Source organism: Pleurodeles waltl, chromosome 8 (assembly GCF_031143425.1).
Source record: "Pleurodeles waltl isolate 20211129_DDA chromosome 8, aPleWal1.hap1.20221129, whole genome shotgun sequence".
In the NCBI taxonomy this organism is placed as follows: Eukaryota; Metazoa; Chordata; class Amphibia; order Caudata; family Salamandridae; genus Pleurodeles; species Pleurodeles waltl.
Genome location: NC_090447.1, coordinates 1,328,400,996 through 1,328,415,711, shown reverse-complemented (window position 1 = coordinate 1,328,415,711; position 14,716 = coordinate 1,328,400,996). Strand labels below are relative to the sequence as shown.

The window sequence follows — 14,716 nt, the reverse complement described above, 5'->3', positions numbered from 1 at the left end:
CCAGATCGACATGCCTGTTTAAAACTGCTCTACAGGCTGCAGTGGCAGGCTGGAGCCATGTTTAAAACGGCTAGATTAAGTGGGTGGCACAATTAGTGCTGCAGTCCACTAGTAGCTTTTAATTTACAGGCCCTGCATACGTGTGTACAATTTACTAGAGACTTACAAGTAAGCTAAATGTTTCAATTAGGTGTAGGCCAATTTACTGTGTTTGAGGATGAGAGCGCAAGCGCTATAGCACTGGTTAGCAGGGGCAAAGTGCACAAAGTCCAAATGCCAACAAATATGGGTTCAGCAACAGAGGGCAAACGTGGGTTGACCCTGCAAAAAGAACCAGTTCCAATATCTAAGCATTGAACAATGTTGCGTTCCATGGAAGAAATTTAAGTTTCCTGGCCCCCATGTGGGTGATCTATCTTTGGCTCTTGGGAAAATCTGCCTCGTGTTTGGGGGCTTAAACATGTGCAATATGAATGTAATCTGAAATATTTAATTCTTGTAGCTTAAAACAGTCTTTGCAGATGCCTTTGTGGAATCATTCTGTACATTCTCCCATTTGACATCTGTCAGTTCCTTGCCAAGTTCAGTTGTCCATTTATTTAATCTCAGTGTTATCCAGGCCGACTTTGAACATGAGTCTAGTTTCACCTTGTATTAAACTGTAACTATTCCTTCAGTGCTTTGATGCTAACTGAGTGGTCATTGTGGGACTAAAAACCCTCAGAACTAGTAGAAGCTGCATCAGTTGGTGATATATTCAGATCTGTCTAAATACATATAGTAGAGCACTTTGATGTTACCAGCCTGATATTGGAGCTCTGATAACGCAAGGAAATTATTATATTAAACCTCATGTAATGCCAGAGTTCCAATGGCCGTAATGTTTTGATTATGCTGTATTTCTGATTATACCAGGGTCTGGACATACCACGACCCTAGTTGTGCCAGGCCTTCAACTATTAACTGGTTTTACCTATGTGGGGTTTTACCCATGTAGGGCGTTGTATGTTTGGGCTCTGTTTGGACTAGCAGTCTCATCATAGTAGGGCTCTGAATGTGCCAATACTGTTCAGATTATTGTAGAGGTCTGGATATACCAGACTTCTGATGTAACACAAAAAGATGATGGGCTGAACATTGTCAAACATTTTTCCTCCGTCACAGATCTGGCTTAAATCCATCGTTGTTTTGCTCACTGTGCCACCCCAGTTTGGAGCCAGCCATATGCAAATTAGTCTTGACCTTGCTTCCCATGGGAACAGTGCAGCCTAAACTGCCAGGCCAGGTCCTCCCTGGGCCGAAGACATGCATCCTGGGAACGGTTTCAGGTTATCACCCCCCATCAGCCAGGCTAGCTTGAATCCAGTGGCACTGAGCATGGGACCCATGTCTGGGCATACTGTTCGAACTTCTGATGCGCCACAAAGCTTTCTCATCTTAGACTTTGATGACGGGTCTTTTGCATTGATTTGACAAAGATTGAGCCTACCAGACGGTACAGCTCTCTGGTTCCGAAAAACATTTTGTGGGCTTACAAAGAACATATGGGGGTTTGAGACTTGCCTGTTGCTTACCATCGTTTGCCTTTCCTGTCACTGACCTTTGCCTGCTTCTTCATCCTGCCCCAGTTTGTAAATCGTGTGTTTGTCCCTCCCATGAAGCATAGTCTCTGTACCATCTCTTTCGCTTTTGATTGGCTGGCTTCTATGCTTCCACTACTTACTTTTCGAGTACTTTTTTCTTTTTAATTAAACTCTCCACAGAAATCCATGTGTTTCCCAGCTGTCTTCCTTGTGTACTTCTCTCCCTTGTACTCTTTGTTGCTCACTGTCACCTGTGTGCGCCTCCCTGCCACCCCCTGTGTTGCCATTGCTCTCTCTGCCTGTTGCTTCTCCTCCTTACTGCCGCGCATCATTACTTCTCACCTGCGTCTTCCTTCTGTCACCTGATGCTACTCCTCTACACCCCTCCCACATTGCTTCCTTCTTACCAGCTGCCACCAGCGTTTCAAAAATACACTTTTATTTTGTTTTTCCTTTAATTGCTGAGTCAACTGAGATTGTCTCTGTTTTACTGTGTTGTATATTTATACAAAAGAACTAGTCAGGTAATAGGACTGGAAACAAGAAAAGTGTTCCATTTGAGAACAAATGTTACTTTATTTAAAGTTTCACCACTTGGAACTCCTTTATTGATTTTCATTGATACACACATTTCCAGAGGGAAAAGGGGCTGTCCTGTTTTTATGTGATTGAGTTGAGTGCCATAAAATTATACTATTGTAACGTGATGTTTCAGTCAAGTTCAAGTTTAAGTTTATTATGTTACGGAACTCCGATGGAGATCCACATAAAATAATACATAAATATACAAAAAGAAGAAATATAAAAGTAGCAAATGGATTAAACTTTGGTAAAGAAATTAATTAAGCTAATACAAAGTTAAAAAAACACTTAAAATAGTTAAAAACTCAAGCACAAAACATTTCATTAGGCGGAATAAATAAGGCTTGTAATAGATTAGAAGCAGAACGAAACAAAAGGGATAGGCAAACAGGGCGCAGCCACTTACGGCGATAAGGCAATAGGGCCGGGCAAATTAAAACATGTTTCAAGTCTTGATGCCATTATGGCATAGGTTACAAATAGCAGAAGAGCCAAACCATTTTGCTTGTAATGTGTTCAGGGGGAGCTGCCGCTGCCGCTGTCGCAGCAGGAGCCAGAATCTTCTCACCCAATGAGGCAAATTCCAGATGAGGTAGGGCTGTGTGATCCTTGGCCTTAAGGAATCAGATATTATATGAAAACTCTGTCTGTGTGCGCAGGCCTGACTGTTCTGGCAGAAACTCACTGCCCAAGTTGCTTTCCTAAGTGTGGATTTAAGCTGTGCTGGGGCGAGAGTAAAAATTGCAGAGGGATCTAAATGTAAAAGATCCATGGCATATAAAAAGTTCTTGCAGATGGTATATTTTACTTTATGACCAGCGAATATTTCTTTTTTTAGCAGTGACTGCAAAGAGTCGTCACGTAACGTCATCAAATTAAACATCCAACGGATTATCACACCCAGGCCTTGGATAAAAGAGCTACGCAGGCCCAACTTAAGTCTTAGTAACGGTACAGAAAAAGCAGAGTTTACAGTTAAAATATTTCTTAAGACACGTCCCTCGAGTTTATTGAGAAAGATCCACTTTGATACCGCAATATGCTCTATACCATAATCAATCAATCAATCAATCAGTAATTTGTTAAGCGTGCTACTCACCCGGAAGGGTCTCAAGGCGCTGTGGGGGCAGAGGTGGAGGGTGGGAGCTACTGTTTGAAGAGCCAGGTCTTGAGGTACTTCCTGAAGGTCAGGAGGTTGTGGGTCATACGTAGGTTGACGGGAGGGAGTTCCAGGTTTTAGCGGCAAGGTGGGAGAAGGATCTGCCGCCGGTTGTGGTACGGTGAGTGCGGGGGACGGATGCAAGGGCGAGGTTGGCGAAGCAGAGCTAGCGTGTAGGGACGTGGAAGTTGAGACGCTCATTGAGGTAGGCCGGTCTGGCGTCGTGGAGAGCTTTGTGGGTGTGGATTAGGAGTTTGAAGACGATCCTTTTGTTGACGGGTAGCCAGTGGAGGTCCTTGAGGTGGGCTGAGATGTGTGCGTGGCGAGGGAGGTTAGAGTAAAGATGGAGGTATTTTTACCCGATATACCTCTAAGAGATGTTTAAAATGCCTTCTGACCGTTGCCCTATATAAGGTGTTCAGACCTTTGGCTTGGGATTGGGCCTTCCTTTGATCATGCTCTCTGTCTTTGAGGTTCCCACAGACAATCTTACCCAAAAACGCATAAGAGGTTACTCTTTCGAGGGGTTGAGCTCCCAAGGTCCAGCTAAATTGGCTGTACTTTAATCTTTTGTTCCTGTGAACGCACAAGATTTTGCTTTTTGAGCAATTTATCTTTAAAAAGTGAGCTTCAGTGTATTGTTTGAGGCCTTTTAGTCTGTTATTAAGCCCTGCTGGGGTACGATCTAAAATAATTATGCCATCTGCATAAAGTAAACAGCACAGCGATCTACCTCCTAGTTTGGGAGCAAAGCCCTCACATAGAGTTAAATGTGCTGGTAAATCCGAAAGATACAGGGAAAATAACAATGGAGACGAAATACATCCTTGATTTAGGACGTTTTTGGTTGAAATAAGATGAGATAGACCTTGTTCACCCCCTAGCAAAACTCTGTACCAGGTGGATGAGTGAAGAGCTACCACAAGGTCAAAGAGAATGACTGGCATGCCTAGTCTTAGGAGCTTCTTCCATAACAGGACACGGTCAACCTTATCAAATGCTGTGGAGAAATCTATGAAGGCTGCATAGATCACTTCCCCTTTCAATGAGACAGATTTTTCATTAATAACTTGCAAAACAGAGATATTGTCAATTGTGACATGATTTTTCCTTAAGCCTGACTGCTCTAAGGGGATAATATTGTACCTTTTTACCCAATCGTTAATCTGTGACAACAGGAATTTAGCAAAGATATTTCCGACTGCATTCAAAAGTGCAATCTGGCGGTAATCCCTAGGACAATTTTGATCCCCTTTTTTATACAGAGGGACCATGACCCTACCCTTTCAGGATTGTGGGACATTCCTGGCTTCATAGCAATACTGGAACACCGGAAATAAAATTTGCACCAGCAGGATATATCGTGTTTTATTACAATATTGGGATTGAGTATGAGGAATCGACTCTGGTTTGAGGGATTTTCACTGTAGTCCCATTAGAAGCATAAAGTTCAGATAGTAAAGCCGACCAGTTTAGTTCACTATGGATATTGGGAGGGGCCTGTTTCTTGTACCACACCCCTCTGCGATCAAGGACCAAAACTGCCTATTATGGCCGTAAGAGGCTGCTTCTCTTATTGGAACCCAGGATCTATCTGTGGCATCCTTTTTTAGGCACACTCTTAATCTCTTTCTTCTTCTTTTTAAGATATCTAGCTGGGATTGCCTCATAGAAGAATGATCCCTATACTGTTTACGAATAAGAGCATTAATTTATCTGTTTAATAATAAAAAGGGACGAGCTTTTACCATATATTTGTTCTAAGGCTTTTGACTGGGGATTGAAACAACCAGTTGCGTGAAACTCTCAATTACGTTTCCTACCCAGCTACCAAGATCATTCAGGGTACTTTCCAGAATTCCTTTGAGCCCCTTAAAACTACTCGGGGGCCAATATGTTCTACCATTTTTAACATTTAGCTGGGGGTGCTGCCCTGCTAGACTCCATGAATCAGTGAGTTGCGCCTTCAGATCAAGAGATACTACCGGAACTTTGTGATCACTAAGGGTAATCTGTACTACTGTTATGTCCTTTAATAGAGAGAATGACTGATAGTTTGTTACCACGTAGTCCAGGATTGCAGCACCCCTATGCGATTTATGGGTCAAATGGGCTGGGGAGTCAGATGGGAGTCTACCATTATCAATTAATTATACAATCATTCTCTTTCAAGTACTCGAGAAAAAGTGTCCTGCGCTTATCAAGCTTTGTTTGGTGGGAAAAGTACAAGGCAGTAATCCAAATGCTTCTTCCTTTTCCTCATCCTAGAAGGATGCAAGCCCTACTATTGTAACGTGATGTTTGAGTCAAAGCTGTAGCAACACAAAGCAATTCTTTGTTTTCTACTTTTAAATCTGTTTATTGAACAACCGAGTGGAATGTGGTAACCTGAACATAAATAGCACCTTAGGTTTAATATTGTATCATCCACTACATTCAACTACAAAAACACACATTATATAAATAATTGTCCCTAAAGTCTAGTGCACACAGGGGTGTGGAATTTAATAAAATATCTATATGTCCATGTGACAGATTGCTTCTTAGTTCTCTTGTCCTGTAAAAAAATCTACTTGTGCCTTCGGTGTCATGTTTTGTGGCGACAAATTATGTCAGCAATCTCATTATGTAAGAGCTGTGATAATAGCCTCTCTGATTATGCCAGGGCTAATACTATAGTAGGGCTTGAATACTAGCAATTTTAAGCCCTACATTAGCAATTTCCTTATTTTGCCACCTATTTGCAGATCTACATATTGGGCTGGAGGAAGTATTAAGTAATAGTTCCAGAGCTGGAACGCCTTTGACTCTGTGCAAACCTACTAACTTGCATGCTTTAAGGATTTTCACCAGCTCTTCTCTAATCTTTTCCCATACTGATAAAGTTTGGAAATTAACTCCTGACGTGGGCAGAAGCAGAAGTTCTTTCGGGGTTTGGTAAAAAAATGGTTGGCGGGAAAGTGAACTTGTAAACACTCAATAGATTTTTGCAGGAGCAAATCTACACTTGCATATTTGGTCGTGCTAAAATACAGTTCACCAATATTTTGTAGGAGTGTAATTTCCTGTTCTACTTCTGTAAATTCCTGTGAATTAATGAAACCCACCAATGCAAAGACCTACATGGGTACACTTTTGTGACTTTCTCTAAGAATTGGACTCCTAATTAGGTCTGGCGTTAACCAAGAGATTTTGTTTTTTATTAAAATTCTATTTCTCTCTCCTTCCATCTATCCGCTGGCTTTACTGTGAGTGATAGTAGCATTCTGCTCTTCCACAAGGAGCATATTAGCACACAAAGTAGTTTGGTGCATTACCAGGAACTACTGTGGCAGTGTGAGCTTTTTGAGACCAAAAAATATTTTTGCTTTTTGACAATGTTTGTTGGAGGTGTGAGCACCCGGGTGCTCCCACAACAATAAAGAGTTACAAAAGCCATGTCAAAACAAGACACACTCAGAAAACCAAAAGACTGACCGCCAACGTCAGATCGGTTGGCTTTGCCAGTGCTTGTTTATTTTCTTGTTCCCCGTAATCTTGTTGAAAATGGGTACGCTGATTTTCCATTAAGAATATGTTTGGAATTACTAGCATGCATCAACACGTTTTACAAAATAATGCTTCAAAGAAATAGTACCTATATTTTCACAGTAACTTAGCAAAACGCTATTTTTCCTACTTGCGTTTTTTTCTGAACAGTTAATTTGTAAAGCAAATAGTAATTCATCTTGTTTACAAGCTTATGCAAACATTTGCATCTAATCAGAGAGCATTCTGGGAGCATTATACGTAGCCTCATATTGTTAAACATGTGCATACTTTTTTTAATTTATTTTACTCGAACCAGTGTCAATCGTGAAGAAACGTTTATTTAGAGCGCTCACTCTAATAATAAATTCTTTGCATTAATGAACCATACATACAAGTTTGAACAGCATTAAAATATGAACACAAATATTACCTCTACTGCAGGCAGTTCGCTTCCCTGTAAACTGGCAGCCAAATTGTTGGTGCTGCAGGGGGTTGGGCCTACTTGTCCCAAGGACAAAATAAACATGAAAACTTGCTATGTTTGACCCCAAACAATGTCCTGGGCGTCGGACTATAGAAATTCCACACCCATGTACACATTTAACCAAAAAAAGTGGCCCTCTATATCCTCGGAGGAAAAGAGAACAACCAAGAGACAAGCCATTAGCAAAAACAATACTTGTTATCCTAGAACTGTTGCACCAACCCAAACCTCTCCTAGCCCATTTCCTGGAGGGGCTACTCCTGGCCCAAACCTGAGGATCATGAACACCCAACTTCTTACTCCAAAAAGCTCTAGGCCCAGAACCACACCAAATTAAGTCATGTATTTCTGAATGGAGTCCATTCAGTATGGCATTGGCCTACGAAAAAATGTACTTTTTACCCAGATGTTCCACCTTCAACTACCTATGGAAACCCACTGATGTTACCAATCCATGAGCCACTAACCTACTTCTTTACTAGGACTACACTGTGCTCTTGATTTGTACCAGTCTGCATACAGAGTATTTATGAATCCTATTGGATTTTTTTCTGTAGCTGTCGGTTCAATAATCTTTTGAGTCATCAACTAACTCTGTTTGGCTCAACTTTTTGGCTGACCCTTTTGGTTGAAAGAAGTCATTCTTTTCTTTTAGCCTGCTTGACTAATGTACCCTATCCTGGACTGCGTCTTACTTGTGGCTCGGTATTCTAGGGCAGAACACTCCTACAAGCACCACTTGTTTTTGTACACTGGGCATAGGTCTGCTGCCAGGTTGGATATAGCAGGCAACTCCACCAACTACCCACACTGGCAGCAAGGTTCCACTCTAACCCCCTAAGAAGGTTCCACTCTAACCCCCTAAGAAGGTTCCACTCTAACCCCCTAAGAAAACTCACTGAATTCTACTCTCTATGCAGCTGCAGTGATGCACCCTTGCCACCTGAGGAGCACTGGTGTTGCAAGGAATCGGTGACTCTTTTTGGAGCACCGTGACATTGTGGCACTTTGGAACCTAGCAGGCCCCACCCCCAAATTCTTTTATCCTAACGTAAACCCTGCAAGGTTTAAGGGGGACGAAGTTGGACCAAAGATACACATATCACTGGTCATAAAAGAGAATGACGGTAAATGCATAGTCTTGTCAACAGTACATTTCTGGAAGCAGATAGAGAAGACTGTAAATACCCACAAATGTGTAAGGTGATGGGTATGCACAAACTTGCATGAGTTTCGGAATAACCACACCCTCTCCCCTGGTAGTAGACCCATACAAAAATCTTTGGACAAGTAAATCGCTTACCAAATGCACAGCCTCTTCTTTCCAAAAGTGTTTTTTCACCTGTTAATGGGTGATGTAACACTTATATAATCCGAAAGCTTGGTGAACCCTCTTGGGGCTCACATACTGCTTTGTGTGATACAGTATTGCTACTGTCTGAGAGTACATGAAATGCCCTTTCTTCAGCAAATTCTTCTGACATATATTCTCATGGAAAAATTTTATAATGTAAATTGGGGTGTCCATGTTCTTGTATTCTTAGTTGGTTCATGCTGTTGGTGTCCAAACGATTGAATTTGTAGTTTGTATTCAGCAAATGTTAACTTTCACTCTGATAAAGTAGATGATGTGGTAATATCTATATTAATTTCTAATAGTGTTTCCTGTTCTTTGCTTTTTTTGTCTTTACCATACATTTACTATTCTAATGTGTGTTTTGTATATGTGCAACATTCACCAATTCCTTTACCTAGTGGTGCTTTGTGGGTTACGGCATGCCAGTCTTCGTAGAGGTGCTTGGATGAGAGAATCTTAAGACGTGTTTATTCACCACACCACAGTCTACCAGCAAACAGCAGGAATGTCTGCTTCCCTGGCCCCAGTGGTCAGCCTTCTTCAACTCACTTAACAGTCCCCACAAGACCACTTGCAGCATGCATACTGTACAAAAAGAAACATACATTAAACTTAACACTCCACATGACTACACATATGACATGACTCTAGCAAAATCCTTGCGAGTGGGGATCAGTGGGTCTTTTTACAGTTGTGGTTTGCCTGTCCCAGTGTATAAGTCTTGTGCATTATATATATCTGTGTATTTGAAACCTAGATGTGGTGAACCTTCCCCTTGTGAACACATTGCCCAAGTCATCCTTGCCATTCTAATGTGTTTCACTCCATGCCTTATTTCCCTTTAGTATCCTACCTAGTGTCAGTGTCCTTCCTACTCTATAGTTGTGCTTGTTTCCTTGCTGTGTAAGTGCATTGATAGTTCCAGTTTTAAGTGTATTTTCTGCCCTGGCTTGAGGCTACAGTGGCATAAATGGTGTACGCTCTTTCCCTAATTGATATAGAGGGAAGAGAGGGTTGAAGCGAGGGAGAGGTAGGCGTTAAACCTCCCTGATTTGTATACATGCTTGGGATATCTGAGAGTACATAAATATATTGACTTAAGGAGGAATCACTACCCTGTGTGGCAGGAGGAGTGGAAGATGTATTTAATGGTACAGAGTGTGGGCAGGAGGGGAAAAGAAGGAGGGCTGTTTATATTAATGGAGGGAAAATGTAAGGGAAACTGAGAAAGAAGGGAATTGACATCCCAGTGATGGACTGAAGAAGTTAAGGGAGAAATATAGAGCTTGGCAAAATGGAAGTGTATGTGTGGCCCGGATATGTAGACAGACGTAAAGAGCAGGGGGCAGTAAAGACCAGAGGAGGCAGCATAGAAGGTAAAAACAAGCATGGGCTGGCAGGATAGATGGAAAAGGAGTCTATGTCCATATGAATGGCATTTTTAACATAGGTTTCTCTTCTTTGGGTGTGTATGAATGGGGTTTGAGGTCACTTTATAAATGGATCTAAAGTTTGTTTTTGATTATCTAGGATCTCTCTTTTACACACGGTAAATGTTAGACCTGTCAGTCTTAAGATGGACTTTCCACCAAACTTTTTGCCTTCTTTCATGTTTGCTGATCTCGTTTTGCTGGCCTTAAAACTATTCATTCTGTGTGACCAGTACTAAAATGCATGGTAATGTAGACCTATCCCAAATTGGCAAATTTTATTAACTTTTAAGCCTCTAGTAAAGTAGTACTACATTACCCAGGGCCTGTAAATTAAATGCTACTAGTGGGCTTGCAGCACTGATTGTGCCACACAGGGATGTGGAATGTGGAATTCCTAACGCCCAGGACATATTGTTTGGGATCAAGGGCAACATGTTTTCATGTTTATTTTGTCCTTGGGACAAGTAGGCCCAACCCCCTGCAGCACAAACCCTTTGGCTGCCAGTTTACACAGCAGGGAACTATCTGCAGTTGAGGTACTGTGTGGCCATATGTCAATGCTGTTCGAACTTGTATTTATGGTTCATTATTGAAAATCCTTCATTATTAGGGTGAGCACTATAAATAAACATTTTAAGGTCACAGTGCACTACATCACTGACAGTGATTCCAGATTAAAAAAAAAGTGTACACACATTTGAAAAGTTTTGCAATATGGCGCTAAGTATAATGCTCCCAGAATGCTCTCTGATTAGATGCAAATCTTTGCTGAAGCTTATAAGCAAGAGGCATGATTTTTTGCTTTCAAAATAAAATGTTCAGAAAAAAATGCAAGTAGGAAAAGAAATGTTTTGCTACAATGACATTTTAGGTGCTATTTCTCTGAAGCGTAATTTATTAAAATGTTGCTCCATGCATTTAGTATTTCCAAAAAATATTCCTAATGGAAAATCAGTGTAACCATTTTCGACAAGATTATAGGAAGCATGAAAAGAAACCAGCATTGGCAAAGCCAAGCGGTCCGACATATTTGTGAGTCTTTTGGTTCAGCCAATGCATGTCTTGTTTTGACATGGCTTTTGTAACACTTTATTGTTGTGGTAGCTGTCAGCCCTCACCATTGTAACAAACACTAGCAAAAATAAAAAAGCTTTTGTTCTCAAAAAGCACACATTGCCACCAGTGGCGTAACAAAGGCCCTGCAGCCCCACTACAGGCCCCCCCCTCAGCAAAGCACTTACCTTGAGTGAGTCTGGAGGGGGGCCCCCTCTATACTCTTTGAGGGGGGGGCTCCAGTTTTGTTACACCACTGATTGCAACAGTAGTTCCTGGCACTAAATAAAACTACTTTGTGCGCCAGTATGCTCCTGATGAAGAGCAGAATGCAATCATTCAAAGTAAAGCCAGTTGATAAATAGAGAGAGAAATAGAAGTTTAATAAAAACAAAATGTCTTTGTTAACACCAGACCTAATTATGGACCTAATTCTTTAAAAAAGTCTCAAAAGTGCACCCATGGTGTAGGTCTTTGAATTAGTGGTGTTTATGAATGCAGAAGAACTTACAAAAGTAGACCAGGAAATCGTACTCCTAGAAAATATTTGTTAACTGTATTTTAGCACGAGCAAATATGCATGTGTGGATTTGCTCATGTGAAAATATATTGAGCATTTGCAAGTTCACTTTTCCCCCAACCACTTTTTTCCTAACCCTGGAAGAACCTCTACTTCTGCCATTGTCAGGAATAAACTTCCAACGTTTCTCATTAAGATTAGAGAAAAGCTGGTGAAAATCCTTAAAACATGCAAGTTCATAGGTTTGCAGACTCAAAGGCTTTCCAGCCCTGGAACTTCTGCTGCTTCCTCCAGCCCTGGTATACAGATCTGCAGAAAGGTGGCAAAATAAGGAAATTGCTATAGTAGGGATTGAAACTGCAAGTATTCAAGCCCTACTATAGTAATCAGAGAGGCTATTGTCAGAGTGCTTACCTAATGGGATTGCAGCCATAATTTGTCGCCGCACTACATGGCAAGCGACAGGTAGATTTTTTTCACAGGATAAGTAGATTTAAGAAGCAACCTGTCCCATGGACAAGTAGATATTTTATTAAATTCCACACCCCTGCTTAGGTAGCCCTTTAAAAATGTCTCAGGCCTGCCATTGCAGTCCGTGTATGCAGATTTAAACAACCATTTTTACATGGCAAAATATACATTTTTCCAGGCCAAAACCTTCCTTTTTAATGTATATACGTCACCCCCTAGGGTAGACCCTAAACAGCTCCCAGGGCAAGGTGCAGTGTATTTAAAAAGTAGGACATATATGTTTAAGTTTTGTATGTTCTGGTAGTGACCAACTCTTAAATGTATTTTTCCCTTTTGCAAGCATTGGATAACATTGGAGTTTCCTTATTACAATTAATAATCTGTAATTTCCAAATGGGAGCAGGTAACAAGCTCTCATGGTAAAGTCTAATTTTAGATTACAATTTTGAAAATGCCACCTTTAGGAAATTAAATATTAAAATTATTCGGTCTTCAGGGAGAAGTATAAGCCTACAATTCCACAGCACCTTTTAACTGTCTGTTAAGAGGTTATTCATAACCAAACATACCATCATTAAATCAATATATATTACTTTTTATTTTTATCATCCTTGACAAAATCATTTTACAATTATAAGAAAATATTCCATTTATGGATCACAAACCTAAGATGCTCACAAATTGTAACAACGCAGTGCAGTGATAATGGTGATAATTTGAGTGAAAAAGTGTTTGATTAAAATAATGTGGTTGAAAACCAAAATGAAACAGTGGACTTCAAAAGGACCCCTTCATTCCAGGTGTCTTGAAGTCACGTTATATGTTATATAAGAATAGATGAGGAAATGTGTCCCTACAGATTCAAAACCACATTTTATGGCAATCTGTGGAAAATAGTCTATGTCCAGAATATGCAGCAAATCAGTAGAACAAATCTGGCAGGATATCCAAAGGAAAGGCATAAGGTTCTGGCTCACCCTCAAAAACACATACTTGTATAACAAATTTTACCATGGAAAGCATTGACAATTGTCATCATAAGGGTCAGCAAATGTAGCAACACCTTATCGAATCATATTAGAGCATGAAATAAATCTCATATAATAAAAACATCCTAGCACTGTCCCTCTAAATGAATACTGATGAATCTCCTCTGTCCTAATGTCATTGAATGTATTAGCACAAATATAGTTACATAAACAATAGCATCCTTCTGAGTGAGTAAACCTAGAGTGAATGACCAGGAAGAGTCATTGGAAAGCAATGATTTAACTAAAGAACTTCCAAGGCTCCTCAGGAACAGCATGTCAACACAAAGCATCAGTGCACATTTTACTGCCTGTTGTATCAATTAGAAGTGAAAATATGGAGAAATAGTGGCTCCTAAATCTAAGATGGTTTCGAGGTTTAATTGAAGCCTAATTCAGCCTATACCAAGAAAACACAGTTCTGTACATTACAGCTTTGCCCTTCTAATTGCCAGAGGTTCATATTACTAAGCAAATATTTAAACTAGAAATAACACTAACACATCCTAGGCACAAACTGTGTCTCCAATGGGGCTGTAGAGCCATATATTTGGGAGAGGTCCAGACGTTGTTCTCCTTGCAATGAGGGACACTGATAGGGGTGTGTCTGAAGAGGAGATCCGGTTTAGGATTAGATCTGCTGTGTGGTCTGATGAGGTTTGCGTTGGGAACTGAAGTTGTATCGTATGCTGTACCTGTCTAAATAGGATGCGTCAGGTAAACAATGTGCATATCCACACAATCTGGGTTGCCCGTGGCCCTGACGCTGAAGTCAAACAATAATGCTGGAGGGCTGTAGATCTCTCAGGAAAAGCAGTGGTATGCTGCCTTGTATTCTATGATGGTTGCCAGTACTGAAAGGTAGAAAAGGTAAGTGTAGCTTTCTGCCAATAAAAAACATCTATTTCAAAGCTTAGTTTTGTCCTAATCGATATGCATTTTTCATAAGCGATGGTTGTAACTCTTTACTAGTGTGTTGAGAACTGACTTGTCATCACTTCTGTTTCTTAGGTCCTGAAATATTTTCACAGAGGCTATGCAGCACCACGCACTTGCAACGTAAGTAAAGTAGCAAAAACATGCTCCATTTGTAAAGGTTTCTTGTTTTTTTGTGTGGATTAGAAGTACTCTGTTCTTGCTTTACCACATACCCTGTCAGGCAGGGACGTTACCACCGCTATTACACTATAGCAATATAGTTCGTGGTTCGAAACTTGAGAATCGTTCAAAATGATATAATTTAGGGCATTGGTGTCAAAGGAAGTCAATTGTGATCGAACAGCTGCATTCATGATGACGTAAAAAAGAACAGTTTCTCAGAAGTCTGACCTTGTTTTTAGGACCAGACTGACTGCAGCCAACATAAACTATTCTTATTGCAAAATCTTTTATGGTTTATCGAAAATGCTTATCTATGGAGTAAAATGAAATAAACCAAATGTTTCAGTATATTCAGACGAAGTCAGGTGTCCTGTTTTTATACGGTTCTTAAATCTGAGGAGTTTTGCAAATACA

At 40.6% G+C, this 14,716-nt stretch overlaps 1 protein-coding gene across 1 annotated transcript in view; it reads left to right on the top strand.

Moving 5' to 3' along the window:
- Nucleotides 1-14,716, top strand: part of ACAT1 (acetyl-CoA acetyltransferase 1) — a 134,079-nt gene that overhangs the window by 28,312 nt on the left and 91,051 nt on the right. The window contains exon 2 of the mRNA XM_069202324.1: nt 14,213-14,260. Coding sequence (XP_069058425.1) covers nt 14,213-14,260 — 48 coding nt within the window. The remainder of the gene's footprint in view (nt 1-14,212; nt 14,261-14,716) is intronic.